Here is a 22,604-nt window from a genome sequence, read left to right as displayed (position 1 = left end):
ATTGTTCATAAACAAATAGCAGTATGACCCTGTAATCCCAGCACTTTGGGAGGCCGAGGCGGGTGGATCACGAGGTCAATAGATCGAGACCATTCTGGTCAATGTGGTGAAACCCCGTCTCTACTAAAAATACAAAAAATTAGCTGGGCATGGTGGCACATGCCTGTAATCCCAGCTACTCAGGAGGCTGAGGCAGGAGAATTGTCTGAACCCAGGAGGCGGAGGTTGCGGTGAGCCGAGATCGCGCCATTGCACTCCAGCCTGGGTAACAAGAGTGAAACTCCGCCTCAAAAAAAAAAAAAAAAAGTTCAAATTTCTGGGTACATCCTCAAGAATATGTCTGGGTATTTCTGGGTACATCCTCAGGCATACCTCTGGTTATTTCTGGATTTATCCTCAAGAATCAGCTTCCCTCTACTTCATATAAAGTACTAGGAATATACTCATAATAAATTTATCTTGGCCAGCAAGACTCTGCTTGCTACAGGCCTGTCTTCATATGGATTATTCATGGTGATCTCAGTGAGAACCCTGCCTGTACAGTCACAATGAGTGAGCTGAGGAATAGGAAACTTCAGCTCCACCTGGCTGGTCTGCTGACATGGCTTTTGTGCTATCATTTCATCTTTCATGGTTGATTTAAAGTGAGGACTTGCTCCCTGTCCAGCCCTAAGGAATAATATAGACATTTAGACATTCTAAAATATAGACATCATATGTTCAATTTGTATCTCTCAGCTTTAAATATTCTAAAGGTATTGTCATAGCCCACACAGGTTAAGGATACTTTTCTTGTTAATGAAAGGAGTTTGCAAAAGTAAAGCAGAATGTAAGGACTATTGTTATAAGCAGAGTTTTGGAAATGTGTAATCAAGGAAGGAAGGAAACATAGACTTAAAAGAATCATAGTTATGTCTAATTTATTATGTGCAGATCTTAGCCAGGGACACTCAAAAGATTAGATTATTGAGAGAAACTCATAAAAGGGAACTTTACTATTAATCTCCAGAATAATAGAATACAACATGCCAAACCTATTCTTCAACCACTTGGACTGCTTTAAAGACTAAAAATAGTACTAATGGATGTTTTTCAGGCATTCTGTGTTCTCTTCTACCCCATTGATTCAGATTCAGAGTCAACTGATTCTGAACATTTAGTGAACGTCCAGATTCAACATTTACTAAATGGCTTCTTTGTGCTGGGCACTTTGCTAGATGCTACTATTACCTCATTTGATTCTCACTTCAACTCCGGAAAAGTCTCATTATTCTAATTTTGAAACTGACATTGCAAAATTATAACTAAGACAGTGAAAGAGATCTGACCTTACCAATTTAATCTAGCTTCTAACCTCCAAGCTTGTCTTTGCTCATTCTTTGGCGTAGGCTGAACTAACCTTGGGAGGAACTTATAGTTTGAAACAAAAATGATAACAGCCCTTTCTCAAAACAAACCCCCTTCTTACCTGAGTGCTTTTGCAGGACTAACAAATTAGTGAGATTAGAAATTATGGTTTAGGAGTCATGCTGCTGGAGGCTACAAGATTCTGACCCTTCCCAAATCTACTGCCTAAGTATAGTCATTTCTTTCACAGATGGGAAAAGTGAAACACAAAAGCATTAGAGAATTGACTCATATCTTTGTGAGTCAGAAGTGATAGTAGATCTACATCCTTTCACCAATCTCCACGCTAAGCTATTCTAACAGTCATGTTAAAAATTGGAATGCATAAAAGGACAAACACCGTGCAATTGTACTGCCTGGGGATAAAAATCACTATGGTAAAGCTTAAGACCAATGCTTGAGATACTTTGCCAACCCTGCACTTGATGGTTAAACTGGCTCCATTAAGTGCACCACCCAGATGGATAAACTGTCTCATCTGATTTTAGGGACCCCAACCAGGAACTGACTCTGCAAGAAGACAGATTTGACTCCTTATGTTCTGACCCAACCAGCCAGCACTCCTGGCCCACTGGCTTCCTCCGACCCACCAAGATGTCCTTAAAAACTCTGATCCCTGAATGCTCAGGAAGACTGATTTGAGTGATAGTTAAAACTCTAGGTCTCCTGCACAGTCAGCTCTGCGTAAATTACTCTTTCTCGATGGCAGTCCCCCGTCATTATAAATTGGTTCTGTCTAGGTAGCAGGCAAGGTGAACCCATTGGGAGATGACAATTTTACAGTCTTAAAGAAGTTAAGAACCTTTTTACAAAGTCTTAAAGAAATGAAGAACCTTATGTAAGGTCACATAAGTGGTGAATGGGATTCTGGAGTTCTGGCATTCCAGTTCAGGTCTTCTCTGATACCATACTTTGTGTCTCTTCCACTGACATGCACTGTCTTCATGTTATCAGAGTCAATGAGCAGCATCGACATTCAGATACTAAAGAGCAGTGGGAGAAAAATAGTCTTTCTTTGTTACTTTTAGTTTTATGAACAAAAGTTAAGTAGTCTGCATAGAAATAATAGATAATAAAGCAACCCATAATTTCAGTAGTCATGAGGCATGTTGTAAAACAATCTGTTCTTTCCCATGTCAGTGTATGTGTGTGCATGTGATTTCTGTGGTGTAAGCAAGTTTCCTGTGTTGCAGAAAGGAGTGACAGCTGAAACGCAGCAGGTTTGAATTGCAGGCTGTTTAGGGGTGGACTGTCTCCCTACCCCCAGAATTTAATTCATTCATCAGAAGACCTAGGTAGTATGTATTTGAAGACAGCTGTGTCTTGGAAGAAGCTCCAACACACACAGACAATATCAGAGAACCGTGTAGCCATGTGGGGCCTAAAGATAACTGTTCTTTCTACACAGCTAGTCCTAATCAATATGCTATTTGCCAGCTTCACATGAAATGTCCTTTGGCAAATACAAAATTATTTTAGGGAAATGTTGGATAGACACATTTTGGTATTTTTAACTTTAAAATAGAAGTATCAAGTGAATTATTAAACAGCAAAAATCAACTATCCTTAAACACATCTCCCGAATAATAAAGTTAATTTCATCTTTGTGTATTCTCTTCCTGAGGACATCACTGTCATTAGAGTACGTCACTTTGACTCCCATGGTCTCTTCTTATAAATGACAGTTTGTAAGAGTTGGAGTGCCTGATCTTATGGTTTACTTTGTGAGACTGTGGCCCTTAGCAGTACAATTGCATGGTGTTTGTCCTTTTATGCATTTCCCTGATGGTGCTTGGATGTTTAAACAAACATACAGAGAATAATGCAAATATGCTAAGGAGGAATCATTTCTCTTTATCCCTGCCTCTCACCAGTCATTTCTGGTGCAAAAGGAAGAACCCAGGGACTGTTTCCTGATAATGTATTTTCAGTGTCTTAAGCAACTGCAACAGGAAGGCATGAGACTAAGCCCTATTTCCCATAATGTGTTATTTTTATCACTACATTGCTCCTATCATAATTCAGTTCTTAGCTTTTTACGTTTTTAAATGAATTTCTCTTTGAAAAAAAATAGGCTAAGTGCGGTGGCTCACACTTGCAATTCCAGTGCTTTGGGGGGCCAAGGTGGGTGGATCACAAGGTCAGGAGTTTGAGACCAGCCTGCCCAACATGGTGAAACCCTGTCTTTACTAAAAATACAAAAATTAGCCAAGCGAGGTGGCATGTACCTGTAATTCCAGCTACTCAGGAGTCTGAGGCAGGAGAATCCCTTGAATATGGGAGGCGGAGGTTGCAGTGAGTCGAGATCGCGCCACTGAACTCCAGCCTGGGCAAAAGAGCGAGACTCTGTCTCAAAAAATAAAATAAAAAATAAATAAAAATGAAAAAAATAAAGGTCACATCAAAAACTATGTATCTACTGCTGCCTGCAAAAGCAACAAAAAACAAAAAAGACCTAGTAGTATCTCTTCCACCGTTCATTAGGCTTCCTTGTGCTGTAGAACAATCCTTCGAAAATTGTTTTTCTCGGAACATGCAGGAAGACAGAGAAATGGCTTCATGAGGGTCTCCATGAAAAATACAAAGCTAGAGGGCTTGCCACGTTTTTTATTCATTCCCTCTTCTCCTTGCCCCAGCTTCCTCCATTACTCCTCTTTTTGTCTCTCCCTGTTCCTTGGTCATATTCTTCCTCCTTCTCTCACTGTATCAATTTAGCTGGACAGGTTTTTAATGTTTTCAGAATATTAAAGAAATAATGCCTACATGTTCTGATGACCTCATAAGCTTCTTTTTGGTTTCGTGGTTCTCTGGTGACCAGTTTCTTCTGCAAGATAAACTGTTCATTCATCAGGCAGATTAGTTCTTCTCTAGCACAGTAATCATCTTTTGGGCTTCAGGAGGTGAGAGATTCTTTAGGTGACTTTTTTTTTTCAAGATTAAGGCTGAAAATCTGTATTCATTCCTTACTAGAAGGAAAAAGAAACAATTTGGACAAGTTCCATCCTTGGACAAGAGAGAGAGCAGCACACACACACACGTGTGTGTGTGTGTGTGTGTGTGTGTGTGTGTGTGTGTGTGTGAAGGTGGTGGTGGGTGATCTTAACAGGGTATTTAAGGTCTTCTGTAATCTTTCCCAAAGTACTTTTTCACTTTTGGCTCCTACGACCCCCTGATATATGTGTATACACACACACACACACACACACACACACACACACATACACATACACACATAGCCTTGTCTCACCATACATTGAACATCCTTTTCCTTTAGTAAATGGGGCATTGTCTATATGTCATGTTTTGTATTCCCTTCCCACTGTCTAGAAAGTGCCACCCCATCCCTTAAACTTAATGGTACATACATGTGCCCTGTCTGCCAGGGAAAATGCATTTCTTTTGAAGCCCAGTCCTAGAAGCATTTCTCCCTTTACCTTCCTTGAGCAGCTCAGCTTACTCCATCCCTCTCTTTCTTCTCTGAACACCTGTTGCGCTTATCCTGTGTCAGACAAGAGTTAATCTCCATAATTAAAACATACTGGATCCGAAACCAAATGTGATGCTCTCGATAAAACTTAAAACTTAATCAGGTTTTGAAAAGTATGTGTGTGTGTTTTGTGTGTGTGTGTGTGTGTGTGTGTGTGTGTGTGTGTGTGTGTCTTGGTAAAGAATCCGAAGGCAAGCAGACACATGGCTGAGAGAGTCTGGAGAAGAGATGATGAATACAGAGAGAATAGACAGAGAAAAGTGATGAAAATAAAATGTCATCTTCCAGTACTAATCATATATCTTACAGAAACTCCTTTTCACTAGTCCTCTCACATGCTAGATATCCCTCCTTCCACTTTAGTTTTCATCCTACAGTTGTTAGTCTTATAGATACTAGAAATGCACCAAGATCTCTCAAACTCTAATTTGGTATTTTTAAACCATCTTTCCAATATGGAGAGACCACTCGCTACATGCATACGCAGGCACATACAGATTCTACACCCAAAATACCAACATGTTCAGGAAATTGCATGCTAAGTGCTGCTACTTTGGGCTCCAGCTGTATCCTCTTGACTAAAACAAAAACTGAATAGCTTATACTGTTCTCCCTTCAACTCTCCAGGCTTTTCCTGAAAGTCCTAGCTTCTCAATACTAGAACAGTTTCAGAAAGTCCCTGTGTCATCCTGCAGTCTGCACATACACCGAAGACTTCAACACAACAAACAAACCCCAAGTTCCTTTGTTTTTTACCTTTATTTTCTAATACTGCACATATATATCTTTAGATTGTAGTAATTATATACTCTAAACAACAGGAATGAGAAAAAGCCATTTGAGTGCCCATTTTACTTCTATAACAAAGACATGTTTGTGATTAGATACTGGAAAAATTGTAAATCTTACAATACTTTTTCCAGATGAAATCCTAAAGACATTCATATATATATTCATATATATATATTAATAAGCATACATGTCAAACTTATGATTATTGATAACTTGTGGTTTTCAGATGAAAGAACTTGGAAATAAACATTCAAAGTATTATGTTACATAAACAAGTATTACAGATAATACCTTTAACAAAATGATAAAACCTTCCTTCCTTTTTTTTTCCTTCCTTTCTAATTTTCCTTTTCTTCAACAAATATTTAATATCTGCTACACAGGTGTTTGATGCTGTAGAGCCTGATGAGCCACAGTGTTTTAGGCCAAGAGCTATTTTAGATGGCAGAGAAAGAACCCTTGCTTCAAGATACCACGTATTTGCTTCAAGTTACTTTCCCACTAGAGAAAGAAAGGTTCCACCTTCATTATTGAAATGGCTTAGCTTATAGCCTGGGACTGGCTTGTTTATTTTATTAATGTCCTGGCCAAGACCAGAAAGCTCTGCTGAGAGAATCTCTGCCTCATAGAGCTTTTCATTCTAGGTTATATATTGTGAATACAGATATAAAGCCATTACTTGGGTGTGGATGGATAAAACAGAGTCAACACAATGAGCTTGGAAAAAGAGCAGAGAAAGAAGAAATGTTAATTCATTAAGGGAAAGAGGATTGGTGGAAAGAGTTTCTCTATACTCTTTCTTTGCCATGTGGAATCTTGAGTGATAGCAGTTGGATCTTGATAGGTGGAAGGCAGAATGATCTCTAATCAATAACATAAGGAAAAAGTTGTGCCAACATAATTATCATTTACTTTCTGTCTCATCAGTAATTCACAATTTAATTTGTTTCAACTCAATAAACATGTATTTTATATCTATAATAGATGTGTTTTGGGTCTGTGAGAAACATGTTAAAAAAAAAGAAAGAGAAACTGACTTTAGAGAGTTTACTCGACAGGGCAAGGGAGTCATAGCACAATGATTATGTAGATATTATTATTGTTTGCTATATCAGATGTTATCATTCCCAGAATAATATATATAACATATCTTACTTTTTTCACCCTAAAATGGAAATGTGAGCTGTCAGTTAATGAGTGGTGGTACAACTTAAACATTAAATGAACTTAGAGTAGAAATAATGTTTACCTACTTTTTCTGCAACCACATTTTGAGTACAGTACAATGGAAATGCTTTATTTCCTTTTGTAAATCATGGCATTAGGAGCCTGGGCTAGAGTGTTTTAAAGCAGTTTCCAAACTTATCGAACAATGTAATACAGGTTTCAGGGTTCTTCTGGAGATGCTGGTTCTGTGGTTCTAGGGTAACCTGAAGAAACTATACTTTTACAGGAGATTCTATCTGAAGGAAAATTGGAGAAATTGCTATTTAGGAGAAATTAATTGACTAAAGAAGAATGAAAACGCAAAGAACTACTTGCATGAGTGAAAAAAAAATTGAAAAAAACCTCACAGATGCCTTGTGTACCTTTTACGAAGTGGCTGTACCTACATTGGCAGCACTGCAGATAAATACAATATAAAAATAATTCAAAATATTCTGTCCATTTATCAAGATATTTCCAGTAAATGTAAGTCTCTTTTTGAAAAACAGATAAGTTCATTGAAATTATGCAAATAGATGCATCGTATTAAAATTTTAACTCTGGAAAAAATAAAAGTGAAAACATTCGGCCAGGCAAGTGGCTTATGTCTGTAATCCCAGAACTTTGGGGAGCCAAGGGGAGCAGATCACTTGAGCCCAGGAGTTCAGGATGAGCCTGGGCAACATAGTGAGAGCCTCATCTCTGTAACAAATTTAACAAATTAGGTGGGCATGGTGGCTTGCACCTGTAGCCCCAGATACTTGGGAGGGCAAGATGGGAGGATCAATCGAGCCAAGGAGACGGAGGCTGCAGTGTGCCATGATCATGCCACTGAACTCCAACCTGTGCAGCAAAGCGAGATCGTGTCTCTAGAAAACATGCAGTGCTTAAAATAAACCAAAATTATTTTAAACTTAATCTAGGATTCTAAATACTACTTAGAGTTGTCAAAAATCTTTTTTAAAACCTCATCCCTATTCTTTAATAATAAGCGTTTTATTTTTCTTTAAACATTTTGGATTATACATTTTCATTTCAGTTTTATCTTGGAGGATGGAACTAGAACTACTGACTGTTCTAATGAAGGCCAAATTGTCGTGGACCGTCCGGGACGGGTAGGCACGTCTGCCCGGGGGTCTCTCGACCTGCAAGAGGGTCCCAATACCTGGAAGAGGGAGTGTGCCTGGAAAATTAATAAAGACAGAGAGAGAGAAAACGAGGCATCTGGAGGGCTGATAGGCTGTGCCTAAACAGCAAATTTTATCTTTCAAAGGCCAGGAATAAATACACTTTCTTGGCTTTGGTTTACGTCATAGTAAGAGGAATGTAAATGTATGCCTCACATGGCCTATACAATAGAGAAGTCAGATATGCGATCAATGGTTGTAAAAAGTAACAAAATTTTCTACAATCACAAAGTTTGTTTGCATCCAAACATTATTCACAAAGCTTGTTTATATCCAAACATTATTCACAAAGCTTGTTTATATCCAAATATTATTCCTCCTGGCTGCAGGTATCTCTGGTTTGACCTTGTTTTAGAACTAAAATGTGAAAAGGTTTTTTTTTTGTTTTGCTCATCAGAATATCTTTTAATCGGATTCTCCTTTGTCTACTCCTGACTCAACTTAACTCAACTTCTCCATTCAGGAATCTCTGAGTCAGGAATCAAAGCCATCCCTTATGGTGGCATTTTTCTTTGCAAATATCGACAGTTAAACCATTATCTAGGGTACAAGGCAGTCTGGTAAGTAAAGGTTAAAACTTATTCTTAAAGTCATAAAAAGGTTAAAAGCAGGAACCGGTTGCTGGTAGGGGGTTACTCGGTCTAGCAGCAACGCATAGTTTTAGGCCCAAAACGATATTGTGGTTGATATTAGAAACTGATCATTCATCTTTCAGTTCCTATATTTCCGGATAACTCGACTGCCTCCAGTAGGAAACTGTTTGGGATCAAACTCACCGTATAGTGAGACTCACGCCTTTTAGGGGTCTCACACAGGAGTGTTCCCCACACCAAATGTTTCTGAAAAGTCAGATTTTAATGTTTCAGCTCATAAGTAATATAATGAGAATTGTATTATTTACTTGTAGGGTTTTTTTTTTTTTCCTAGTCTAGGTTTAAAATTAAAGAATACACATAAAAGCTCTAATTCTGTGTATAGAAGGTGCTCCAGAAATTTGAATTTCTTGCTTCTTGAATCACCATCATCATCATCACTATCATTCTCTTAGTTAGGCTTCATTAATTGCCTCCTTTGTGCCAGGGATAATGCAAAGTCTGTGGGGGATGCGGAGACGTTTCCACTCTCCCAGGGAAGGACACACTAGAGTGTAAGTTACAACGTGATAATCCATACTGTGGAAGTTCACAGAGTGGAAGGATTGCAATGGAGGGCTCTACAAGAGGGAAAGACCCTTTGAACAAAGTGGCTTTTGAGATGGCCTTCAAAAACTTTAAATAAGAATGCTTTATTCTCAACAGTTACTAACTTTCCCTAGGAGCATCACGGTTACTCTTCATTAATTATTTGGTGATGGGAAATGATTAATGTTTAATGCTCTCTTATGGAACATATTTTTTCAATTAAGTTGTTTGAGTCATGTAAGTGTAACTAAATGAAAGTTGTGTAACAAAGAAATTGCAAAGACTTCTCAATATCTGTTTACCTTGAATATCATTTCAGGCAGATCCTTTAAAGATTTACAGGCTGACACAGTCTAATATCACATCATCTTCCTGTGCAAAACAAAGAGAAGAAATTATTTGATCCATACAATGATCTTTACAATTCAGGCCTCAAAACACGATGATGTATGACCAACTGTGGAAAAGTAGGTTTTCCTCAATTATCCAGGTAAGTGCTTAAGTTTATAGAATCAATAGATAGTTCTAAAATAGACATATAAATAACAGAGAAAAGAAGAAAACATAAGGCAAGGAAAATAATGTATTTTGTACATTAGATAGTTCTTAAAGCAGGTACTGCAGGGAGCATTCCAGTATACTTTTATATTCTAAAATAGAAAATTAATCCATAGGAAAACATTTATCCTTTGCTTCATGTCTCTATTTCTTTTTTTTAAATGCCAAATATGATTTTCTTGCATTTTCTTTAGAATTTGAAAGCTAGCGACTCAATGGAAGAATTGCAAAATCTATACGTTATAACAAATAGTTTCCTTTGCTTCATATATTCAGTAATAGGTATAGATGGATGCAATAGAAAAAACTATAAAAAATACTGACTTATTTGGCCACAAATCACAAACATCATAACTATGACATTTAAAATTTAAAAAAACTCAGTTATATGCATGTTGAATCATATAATAGAATATGTATATGCATATATATATGCATACAAGAATCATATAATTCTAAAAAGATTTGTTATAAAAAACAGCAGTTCCCTATCACCTGCTTCTATTTATCCCTGTTCAAAAAGCAACTGCTTTTACCTTTCACTAGCCAACTATTTTGATATTTACCTCAATGTGTTGTTACTCTGTTTCTGTGTTTTTGAATTTTAGGCATTATTGACATTCTGCTATGGAAGGTGAGATTTTGCTTTTTTCCTTTTCTCTGACGAATAACCCCCTATAATCTTTCCTATCTCCTCATCTTCCTGATTATGATTTTACATGATTTTGATTAATCTTCATATATGATGAAGATTATGTAAATACCATTCACAGATCAACTTTTCCTGCATAGCTGTGTTTTCTAAATTGTTTTTATTTTTTCTTAGTTTTCTAAGTACTTGCTGCTAAGGTCTGAATGTTTGTGTTCCCACAAATTTATATGTTGAATACTATACCACAAGGTGGTAGTATTTGAGGGTGGTGTCTTTGGGAGGTGATTACATCATGAGCTTAAAGCCCTCATAAGTGGGGTTAGTATCCTTAGAAAAGAGGACCAAGTCCAAGAGAGACTTTTCACCCCTTTCACCCTGTAACAGCAAAGCAAGAAAGTGCTGCCTATGCATGAGAAAGTGGGCTCTCATTACACTGGTGAGATATTAGACTGGTGCCTTGATCTTAGACCTCCCAGTCTCCGTAACTGTCAGAAATAAATATCTGTTGTTTATAATCTACCCAGTTTATGATATTTTATTTTAGCATCCCAAACAGACTAAGACAGTATTTCTCATCAATTCTAGTAACTTTTCACAATTCTGTACATTAGCCCTTGATATGCGCAGACGTAGTGTGTATTCTATTGATTTGATTTTCCTGAGGAGATCTCTCCCAGTGCCTTCCATTGCTGCAGTCTGCAGTGGCTGCCTCCTATGCCTGATATTTAGCTGTTATGCTGGGTTCTTCCTTCACTACTATCACCCTAGGGATTCTTGTTATCTCTTTTCTCTGCATTGAATTGCCTGTTTCCTGTATCACGTCTTCATCTTTTTTGGATTCTTCTCTTGTTTTGGTAGCGCAAGATCTCCTTTCATGAGAAATGGCACAAAGTAGGTAAATTTCTTGAGGTCTTGCTTGTCTCACAATGTCTTTATTCCCCTGACACTTGATTGATAGTTTAATTGAGCCTAGAATTCTTGGTTGGAAATAATCTTCCTTCAGTGTTTAAAAAACATTACTCCACTGTCTTTCAACTTCCTGTGTAAATGAGAGATCTGAAATGGTTCTGATTCTTGGTTCTGTGTGATCTGACTTTTTCTCCTGATTCTAAAATTTCTGTGATATCTTTGTGTCTAGTGTTTCCAAATTTCACAATGATGTGCCTTAACGTCGACTGAGGCACCGTCCCACTGTGCTATGCAGTTAGACTAGGATGCTTTCAACTTGGAAACTTAGATCCTTCAAATCTAGGAAAATGTCTTGAAAATATTTATTTTCTCACCTCTGTTTTCTCTCTTTCTTTCTAGTATAGGTATACTAGACTGTCTGGATTAGTCCCTTGTCTTTTTGTCCACTTTCTGATGATTCCTTTGACTTTATTTTCTAATTCTTCTATTGAATTTTTTCTTTCTGCTTTCATAGCTTTGCTTTACAAGACCTTTTTTGGTGATTGTTGCTGTTTTCACAGGTCCCGTTCTTATAGTATCCTGCTCCTATTATAGGGTGGCAGCATCTGGCAATGTTAGAATTTGTTTTTTTAAGTTTCTCTCTCAATGTATAGTTTTTATTATTCTCCAAATTGTTTTTGTTTGTTTTGTTTTCCTATTTATTTTCATCTCTATCTGTCATATAAGAGGATTTTCTCATGCCTGGTTATCATTAGTTATCCATTCCTCTTTAGCAGTGGAGCACTAAAATGCTGACTGGATACTCTGACTACATGGTTAGGACTTGACTATGACCTTCCTTATAGGATGAACTGGTTGGGAAAAGTCAGATATCAGTTATTTTTCAATTTATTTCCCCTTGGAATGATCAAGTTTCTCAGAGAAGATTCTATCCATCCTCTACCTAGAGAGAGACTGATTGCTGATGCAAAAAGACGCTTGAGGTCTCAGCTTCAAATGTCTCCTCATTCATTTCTTCCCCCAAAATTACTATTATAAAAATTTCAAACATACAGAAGAGTTGAAAGAATAGTACAACAGCTACCCTTGTATCTTCTATCTGTATTCAATAATTATTAACAGTTTGCCATATCTGTTCTCTTTCTCTCTAAACCTTTGAAGCTAGGGTGTCATCATGGACTTCACTCTTAAATATTTCAGTGTGTATCTCCTCAAAAATAAGAACATTTCCTATATAACCACATGTAGTATTGTCATGTCTAAGAAAAAATAACAGTAATTTTTGTCACTTAATGTCCAATTCTTATTCAAATCTCTAGTTGCAACAAAAATGCTCTTACTTTTGTGCATGGTTTCCCTGCCATAAACTACGCTTGGTATTCCCAAGTCCAGACTTTATCTTTATCTCTCCTGATAATAAATCTATAGTCTTTTTCTGGGGTTGGGGTAGGGGTAGTCATCTAGCCGTGTAGAGTTGGGGAGGGTATCTGATAGTTCTTCATTTGCAGTCACCTCCTACCATCACAAGCACCAAATACACATACCTTTATTTATTATTTATTATTATATTATTATTATTATTGAGACAGGGTCTTGCTCTGTTGCCCAGGCTGGAGTACAGTGGTGTGATCTCAGCTCATTGCACACTCCACCTCCTGGGCTCCAGCGATTCTCATGACTCAGCCCCTGGAGTAGCTGGGTCTACAGGCATGTGTCACCATGCCTGGCTAATGCTTGTATTTTTAGTAGAGATGGGGGTTCACCATGTTGGCCAGGCTGCTCTCGAACTCCTGACCCTCAAGTGATCGGCCCACCTTGGCTTCCCAAAATGCTAGGATTCCAGGTGGGAGCCACTGCACTCAGCCCCAAACACATATATCTTTAATGTCATTGCCAGCTGGACTTGGTGCTGCATCACCTGAATGAGCTTTTTGGGAATCTATATGACACATTGAACCAATTTTTGCCATTTCTCATTGCTAAATTAGGGTTCAATTTTCTCATGTTTGTTGCGTTGAGGTTGACCATGTTATTTATTGTTCAAACCAGAACACATTTGAAAGTACTGGGGCTCAGGAAATGATACCCTAAAGTATGATGCCTTGGCACACTGAGTACTTTGACCTAAAGGAGATTGGAAGGACTCAGAAGCAAAGTCTCTGTACCCTCCTGTCTCTTGTCTTTCCTTCCTTGAGGCAAGTCACGAAAACTAGAGCTCCTCTTCCCCGAAGCTAGTCACAAAACCCAGAAATATTACTCTAATCTTCTCCTGCTTTTTTTGTGTAGCAGCTGGCATAAAGAAGTTATCTGACCTACCATGTCTGATAATAGTTTATAGGCCTACCATGTCTGATTGTAGATTATAAGACCATCATTCCAAAAGACGTCATGTCCTGTACCCAGAAGGAAGAAATGTTACACAAAGAGGCCAAGAAAAATCTGAACAGACAGGCCTTGTTGGTTTTCCCCCTCAGTCTATTACCGTTCGACATGATCATACAATTAGACAATATCTGTTACCATTATCATCCCCTTTTTGTCCAGTTACATTTCTAAATGGCTGTCAATTCTTCATTGAATCTCAGCATAAAAATGGACAGTTTAACCTAGGTATTTGAGTCTTCATTTCTGAAGGCTCCTGTGTCAATGAAAACTTCTTGATTAAGTAGATTTGTTATGCTTCTCCTTTGTTAAGCAGTCTTTTGTTATAGGAGTGTCAGCCATGACTCTTACGATGGGTAAAAAGTGTAGCACCTTTTCCATGCCTACAAAAGTAAAAGTGGGCAGTATTATTAACTATGCCAAGATTATTAGAAGTGGTAAACTAGGCTTGTCAGATCAGCATATCATCACGTTAGGAAGAATTTCTCACTTACTTGCTTTCCAGCTTCAAAGTTTTTTTTCCTATGGCCCTCTCACCTGATCTCCCATCCTTGCAGCCTGTGTATTAATAAACAAACAAACTCTTTTCTGTGGTTTTATGGGGTTTTGTGAGTAAAAGTAATTGCATGTGTGCAATGAATATATTAACTTTACCCTAATTGAATTATCTTGAACTTTGATCACTTTATATCTATACCACATTTTGTTATTTTAATGGTCTTGAATACCTTGTTTCATAGAAAATAATATCTCTAATGCTTTTTAAAAAAATCCCCACAGGACCTATAGTAAAGTATTTTATGTGTTTAATAAATACCTGTTTATTTTATTTGATTAGAGCTCACCTTCACTATTTGAAACATAGAATACCAAATAAGTGTCAAGTAAATTGAAATTGGAAGGCATATAAGGGTTGTAAGATAGTTTTGAATTTGATTCTAGTGCTTACTGTTCCCTATATCTGAAATGCCTTCTCCTCATAGCTCTATGAAAATCATACTCATTTTTAAAGAACTACATCAAATTTGCCTCTTTTATGTCTTCTTTGATAATTTTCTCACAAAAAAGTAATTTCACTTTCCTCTAAAATCCTGTGACACTCACAATTCATATTACTTGTGGCACTTGTTCTATACATCTTATGTATTTCTTATTTATTTCATTTCTTCTAGTGCAGCGACTTTCACATTATTTTGGCTGCAACTCACTTTAAGACATATATTTGGCAGGTTGTGGTGGCTCACTCCTGTAATCCCAGCACTTTGGGAGGTGGAGGCAGGAAGATTACTTTGAGGTCAGGAGTTCAAGACCAACCTGGCCAACATGGGGATACCCCATCTCTATGAAAAATTAAAAAAAAAAATTAGCTGGGTATGGTGGCATGCATCTGTAATCCCAGCTACTCCGGAGGCCGAGGCAGAGAATTGTTTGAACCTGGGAGGCAGAGGTTGCAGTGAGCCAAGATCACGCCATTGCACTCCAGCCTGGGTGACAGAGCGAGACTCTGTCTCAAAAAAAAAGACATATATTTTACATTGCAACCTAATATGTACATATGTTTGTAACAGCACACACACACACGTATACACACATCACATATATTACTGAAATAAGAGTACCCCACAACAATACTTCCCCTTGCTGAGAATTATTTTCTAAATTATTGTTTTTAAAAGTGCTGCTGGATTCCCTCAAAATTGATTTCTTGACTCTCTAATGAATTGTGACCACATGGTTTTAAAAACATTGTTCTTTTGCAGGTCTTCTTAATTGGAATTCATATTTATAATTTACAGGTCCCTGGATGGAATAATAATTATATCTCTATACTCTTGAACCTCTGCTGAAATTTAGAATTTGATTTTACTGTGAATGCAGGTAACAAACTATTGTATTACTGGCAGTATCTATAACTTTGTCACCAATAGTAAACACAGATATTTTCATATCACATTATGTAAATTGTAAGTATCTTGGAATATCCTTCATACTCATCATTATTTTGGAATTATTGACATTAAGAGACCTGCTATTAGACCTTGTTACTTATCCATTAACAAAAAAAAAAACCCTTTGCTTTGTAATATTTTAATAACTGTATTTCCTTACAATTGAGTTCCTTTGTAATCTATGTGTTTTATTTTATACCTTTATAAACATTCTGAGAAGGGTTTCAAGGGCTTCACCAGCCTACCAAAAGTGTGCAACACAGAAGATTAAAACGCCCTGCTAGAACACTATAAGTTTCCTGGAGCAAATATCTGTCTCAGCATCTTTAATACAAAAAAGCCTCGATAAATATTTACTGGATACTTTATTTCTCCAGGTTACTTAGGGTAATTAAAACTTAGAAAAATCTAGTCAGACATAAGTCAAATAATGTTATGCTAAAAAACTAATTTGGTAATTTATAGAGAAAGAAATAGTTGGCTGGGTGCTCTAGATTAGTCAATTGCATAAAACTTTCTCATCCTAAGGGCTTGCTACTCCTAGGAATTTAAATTTTAGGGCAAATTGTAATTCAAGGTGATTAGACAAATAAGCAGTTAAGTAAAAAATTATTTCTTGGCCGGGCGCGGTGGCTCAAGCCTGTAATCCCAGCACTTTGGGAGGCCGAGGCGGGTGGATCATAAGGTCAAGAGATCGAGACCATCCTGGTCAACATGGTGAAACCCCGTCTCTACTAAAAGTAGCTGGGCATGGTGGCGCGTGCCTGTAATCCCAGCTACTCAGGAGGCTGAGGCAGGAGAATTGCCTGAGCCCAGGAGGCGGAGGTTGCGGTGAGCCGAGATTGCGCCATTGCACTCCAGCCTGGGTAACAAGAGCGAAACTCCGTCTCAAAAAAAAAAAAAAAAAAAAAAAAAAAAAATTATTTCTTGGGCCTCTGTAATAAAAAATACCACTGTGTGATATGTATAAATAAAACACATGACCTCTCTGCAATAAGGAATTTATTCTCTGCTTGGGAGACAAATGACTGTTAAATAAAAACAGTGTCAAGAGGGCAGGCACAGGTGTTTCAGGATATAACAAACAGTGTGGTCTGGTGAGAAGGTTGAGTTATGAAAGAAAACTGGGAGATAAAGCTTGAACTACATCAGCTGGGTTTGATTATGTAAGGCTCTGAATGCCAGGTCAAGGAGGCAGGACTTTATTTGACAGATATGTCAGACCTATAGGAGATTTTTCCATCCAAGAAAGGACATGATGAAGGCAATGTTTTAGGAAGTTTCATCTGAGAGCATTAAATAGGAGGTACTAAAGGACACTTCAGTTACAATCTCCAACATGCTGTCTTCAGTTGCTACTTTTCTCTTCCAGTTTTGAATCTCATACTGGTAAATTCTTGCTAGATACTTCCACCAGAACCTCAACTCAACACTGTGCTTCCAAAACCATACTAGTCTTCTTGTAAATGTGCAACTCCTTCCTTATTTATGTAATGGCATGTATGTTCTTAGAAATTGGACCATCTTTGATATCTCCTTCTCTGTCAACTGAGAACTGGGAACTTCCTCCAGTTGTTTCCATTATGAGCCTATACAATTCATGTATATTCAAAATACATATATGTTAATCTAGTGATAGAAGACTGAATTTGGGATCACAAAGAATTTTTTAAAAGGGAAATCTTACCTTTTGTTATTTGCAGTAAAACAGAACTGTGCGTGCCACCATTGCCCTTTGTGATTCTTCCAGCCCTCAAGAGACTGAGTTCTCAGGCTCTACTAATGAAGCCATCTATTATCTCCTTCTGAGTTCTACCTTTACCTCCTGAAGTGGCCAAATTATCGGTGCTCTGTTATGGCAGATTTGGCTAAGTAGTTAAGGCTCTTTTCAGGTAGGGAGAAACTAAATAAAGAAGGTATATGCTATTCTACACACATATTTGTATACATAAAGAGGATGATCAGGTGGGGACAAACAGTTTAAAAAGTTCGGTTTATATTTTGTATGTGGTTAAAATGTTAAGTGCTGATTGCCATATTCACCATTTTCCCATCTTACTTATCTCTTTTATTGTCTATTAGTCTGTTCTCAATGCCTCATCCTTTCTTTGACTGATTTCCAGGAAACTTCTGTTTAAACTGACTTTTACTCTGGAGGCATCTAATGTCATTGGTCTCTAAGAACTTTCTGAGACATAGGATCTCAGCATTTTGTAATATTGAAAGGAGCAGGTAAATTTTCAACTAAATCAAAATATGTAAAAGTTTGCTCATGAAATACCACCAACTTAGACAAACATTTTTCTTGGGTGTCTTAAATATGATTTGTATAGGAGATAAAGAACAAAGGAGATAGCCAGAACAGGTTGGTTCCTTTTCTAAGATCTGCTTGTTCTTTTTCACCACAAGCCATCTGAGTATCTGATCTTTATCAAGGCAGGGACAGGAGCTGCCCAGAGTTTCTGGTTTAGTCAATCCTTTAGGAATGGGAGAATGCATGTTCCTTGTGCAGTTTAGGCACTAGTGGCTTCCTGGATAATCCAAGGATCTTCAGGGCAAACAAGTTATCCTGCGTGTGGTCAGTACTTTATAGATTTTATTGAATTGGGAGATGCTGTTATAGCAGGGTTTCTCAACCTTGGTACTTTTGACTTTTTGGGCCAAATAATTTTTGTTGTGGAGGGCTTTCTTGTGCACTGTAGGATATGAAACAGCATCCCTGGCCTCTACCTGCTACATGCCAGTAGTACTTCTCCAATGTGACAAGCAAATTTATCAGTTTATCACTATCATTCCATTGCCCCTACTTTCTTTTTAACTTGCATATTAATCATTTGAAACTGTTTTGGGGTGAGATGAACACTTGCTTCCCGCAATAGATGAGAGATGAAAGGATTTTATTGTCATATACTAAAAGTGGACTCAGCAGGTAAATGGAACGTTACCTAATTACTGACAGAAAAAGCAGTTCAGGGTGAACTCCTTTAAAACAAATATTAACACCCTTTGTTTAGTTTCTCTAACATCAAATTGACTTATATCCAAGAATTATAGAGTGGATCAAATCATTCAATTCTTTGGGAATATAACTAACAACCGATTCAACTTAGAAGTTTCATTAGGAAATTCCGCGGTCAAAATTAGGCGTTAGTTGGGGCATTTTACTGAGGGTTTTTTTCGTTATGGCCACATGAACAATAACTAACTCCTGGTTTAAACATATTTCACATTAAATATGCCATGTTCCAAGGCAGCCTCCTTCCGTCCCATTAGTGGCATAAATACTTGGAATGGGCATGCTGTCCGTTAGTTAGTATTGAGAAATGGTCACTTTCTACTCCTAGGTGAGTGTACGTGACTACCTTCCCCGCTTTCAGTGAACCCCAAGACTTGAAGCGTCTGTGGGTACGCCTCTAGTGGGGACAACTCCTCCCTTCCAACTCCATCGCAGAGAACCCAAAGTTCGAAACCAGCAGAAGGAAAACCAACAAAGCACGCTTCACCTGCGGAACCCGGCGAGAGGCGAAATTCTCGCAGAAAAGAAGAAAAAGCAAAGGCTTTCCGCTCCAACCAATCAGATGAGATAATTCTTGGCACGCCCCTTTACATCTACCAGTCAGCATCTAGCTCACTTGGCCGCCCACTGACACCGGGAAAAGGTCTTTAAATTTTATTAGTACAGCTTTTCTCACAACCTTCCTCCCGTCATTGTAGGCCATTCCACGAACTCTGCTCAAAAGAGGAGAACAGTGCAACTATGCCAAAGCTGATCAGTCTCGCGTTGAGCAGCGAAACTATAGTCTTCGCCAACAAAACCATGGGTTCTAAGGGGAACGGGGAAAGAGAAAATCGGATTCTGGAAGGCAAACTACCACTCCCAAAGGGCCTTGCGCGGACTCAGCGCGCGTGGGCCGACGGGCGGGCTTTTGTAAGGGGGACTGCTGAGTGTCACGGGCCTCCTTCCGACTTTCTGAACGCGAGCCAGCTGGTGGGCGGGACCTGAGGCAGGCGGAGCCGCTGCAGGGTCGGCTCCGAATCTCTGTGGTCTCCTCCCTCTGGCTTTTGCGTCGGCGACGTCGAAGGGGGCGTGGCCTGCGCGGAGTCTGGTAGTGGGTGCGGGCGCCTCGGGACGTTGGTGACGCGTCCCTTTCCAGCTCAGCGGTGTGTGAGGTGTCGCGGCCCCGCCGGCGATTGGCTGTTGAGAGGCGATACGCGGCGGCCGTTGGTCACCGGCCGCCCGGAGCAAGACCCGGGGAGGGCCGGGAGGATATGGGGCGGCAGTGGCGGCGGCGGCGGCAGCAGGAGGCGGGCGTGGACGAGCCGGCGGCCGCAGGAGCGGCAATCCCCGGAGTCCTTCTGTGAAGCGCCGTTGTGGGGCCCCCGGAGAGGGCGGCCAGGACGCGAGCTGCTGAGGAGCCGCTCCGCCAGCGCCGCCGCCCTTACGACTCTCCGTCCCATCCTCGCGCTCCTGCTCCGGCTCCTCCATCTTGGCCTCGGCAGTGGCGGCTGCTGGGAGGATGTGCCGCCTTCTGGCAGGGGGAAGAAGGAGGAGAAGATGAAGAAGCATCGGCGGGCCTTGGCCCTGGTCTCCTGCCTCTTTCTGTGCTCTCTTGTCTGGTGAGTAGCCGTGACGACAGGGGAGTTCCCGTGAGGGGAGAAAGCGGGGAAGGAGCAGCCCAGGTCACACCCCCAAGTCATCTCGGCTTTTAGGGTCCGGGTGTCCAAGGCCCCCGTGGAGGGACAAACGGATTACTTCGCGACTCTTGCTCTGGTCTAGTAGTGCTCTGTGCGGAGATTTTCATGGGGTATTTCGGCATTTACAGAGACTCAGTGGGAGAGAGAGGGAAGCCCCGAGTGCCTTTGTACTCAGCTCTGCCCCTGAGAGACCGGGTTTGGGGTGAGTGTTCAGGTCGGTGGTAAGGCAGTCGCTCCGATTTGCCGCCGGTCTTTGCGTTCCTAGCGTGGCAAAGGCATAAAGCACGTCGGATGTGATAACGTTTCGGACGTGCGATTTTAAAACGTGAGTCGTCAGGAAGGTTAAGAGTCATGGATAAGCAGTAGTTCTCCTGGACATTTCTCGCGCAGGGCTTGACCCCAGGTACACTTGGGCCGCTGTTTTTGGAAACTTGGGGTGTGTGTTTGTTACGAAGCACCTTTTCAATTGGTTTGGTGGAGACGGTGTCTTCCATGTAGAGTGTGTAGTAGTTTTTGGTAATGTCCCTTAGTAAGGGGAAGGTAAATACTGTATTTGAAGGCGGGAAGAGTGCTTTGTCCCTAAAGCACTCCCTAAGTTTTATGGAGTTTCTGTTAATACCAGGCACTTCTGGAGTTTTTTGAAGAGCAGAGAGAACTTGTAAGTCTAAGGACTGCTGTCAGTGTACTTGGAAAAGCCATTCTTTCCTCCCAGGGAATTTCTTCAAAGATGTGTGACAGTTGATGACTGAAAAGATGCTTCTTCAGTCAAGGCGATTTGCTCTTTGTTATATTAAAATAGAAATTAGGTTTACTGTTTAACTTATTTCTGCAAAAAACCAACAAAGTTTTCATTTTTATGGATGCCTAATGGATTCCAGAGGCACTGAAATAGCAGAGTTGTTGCTCATATAAAATAATACATAAGCAAGGGGAAGAGAAAACACTTGCGTAACTAAGGGATTTTGATTGGAAGGATGATAGAAGTTTTCAAGAACAAAAAAGAAATTGACCTCTTACCTTTCATTCTGAATCCTTTTAATACCCTCCTTCCGTTTTTAATAAAATCCTCCTCTTTCTACTTATTGTGTTGGGCACGGTGAAGTGCTTATAAGAGATAAATCCACTCACCTTATTTTAAATTTAAATTTGTAGATGCTGAAGCTTGCGTTCATTTCCATCTCTTTTGGGGCTGCCTAGTTATTTGTAGATTGTGTATTTTCTTTCCTCTTTCTCCTTGGTCTTGCCCATCTTTAAACCGTGTCATTGTTTATCAAACTTCCTGAAATGGCTAATGAAGGAAAAGGTTAACACTTCCAAGTTTAAAAACACACCAGTATCTCTGGCTTTTTTTTTTTTTATAATTTGATGGTGAAAACGAAATCAAGCAATAGAATGTGATTCTTAACAATCATTTGTATATCTAAGTTAACTCTGCTTCTTCTGTTTCTTTTGGGAATTTCTGGCTATCTTTCATTATGCTAACCATCAATATGTTTTCTCACCTTCATTCATTAGCTACAGTTAAGAGATAATGACCTGTTAGGGGAAAAAATCCGTTGGCCTGATATTGAAAGTAGTAGTGATAAACTTCTGTCAAGTTTTTAACTCCTAGTGAGAAAAATGGATATGGAGACTTTAAGAAAGGAGTATAAATATTTTAAGAAATTTTAGCTTGAGAAACTGTTGGGTTAGTATATTTTGAGATTTGTTTAGACTGCCAAATTTAGAGACATTTTAATTATTATTTAGCAAAACAATTAAAAGGCATTAAAATAGGACATTAAGGCTTAAAGTTTTTTTTTTGAAGGGTGATGATAATGAGATCGGAGAAGAGGAGTACATGGTGATGATTGGCAAAGGATGTTTTGTCTTTGGAGTCTCTGCTTTCTTGCCAAGTTGAAATTATGGCACTGACTTACTGGATTTCTAACTTCTGCTACAATCTGGTGTGGTATTTCTTTTTTCAACAATCCCATCTCTTTTAACAGGAATGGGTACCAACAAGTCCTAGGGTTAGAGAAAATGTTTTCAGGAGTCAGTGAGTGCCTTTTGGTAGCCACGTTTGTCTCTCTTGTTATTCACAAATTGTCTCAAAATTTTGTGATCTGTTTCTGTTTTGTAGATATTTTACAATATTCTAATTTCTAAGGTTTCCCCTCTCATGCTACCAATATTATTGTATTATATTTACTATCATAA

The 22,604-nt window shown here is 39.1% G+C and overlaps 2 protein-coding genes across 15 annotated transcripts in view; both read left to right on the top strand.

The window, feature by feature from the left end:
• Window positions 1-19,784, top strand: part of C19H1orf105 (chromosome 19 C1orf105 homolog) — a 79,802-nt gene extending 60,018 nt beyond the window's left edge. For 4 of the 7 annotated variants that reach the window (XR_012515156.1, XR_012515157.1, XR_012515155.1 and 1 more), the window contains one exon: window positions 9,580-19,784. The gene's annotated coding sequence lies outside the window, so the exon portion shown is untranslated. The remainder of the gene's footprint in view (window positions 1-9,579) is intronic. The other 3 variants (XR_012515160.1, XR_012515158.1, XR_012515159.1) reach the window with 3 other exon arrangements.
• A 14-nt stretch (window positions 19,785-19,798) lies between these two features.
• SUCO (SUN domain containing ossification factor) overlaps window positions 19,799-22,604 on the top strand; it is a 76,009-nt gene continuing 73,203 nt past the window's right edge. For 5 of the 8 annotated variants that reach the window (XR_012515149.1, XM_010336122.3, XM_010336118.3 and 2 more), the window contains exon 1: window positions 20,165-20,327. Coding sequence is in view for 6 of the 8 variants with exons in the window: in XM_010336122.3 (XP_010334424.3) it covers window positions 20,266-20,327 (62 nt within the window). In the remaining 2 variants the exon portion in view is untranslated. Of the gene's footprint in view, window positions 20,328-22,604 lie in introns of all 8 variants that reach the window. The other 3 variants (XM_010336124.3, XM_003925359.4, XM_010336117.3) reach the window with 2 other exon arrangements.

Source organism: Saimiri boliviensis, chromosome 19, assembly GCF_048565385.1.
Source record: "Saimiri boliviensis isolate mSaiBol1 chromosome 19, mSaiBol1.pri, whole genome shotgun sequence".
Lineage (NCBI taxonomy): Eukaryota > Metazoa > Chordata > Mammalia > Primates > Cebidae > Saimiri > Saimiri boliviensis.
Note: the sequence above shows the minus strand (reverse complement) of the source record. Positions and strands in the feature narration are given on the sequence as shown.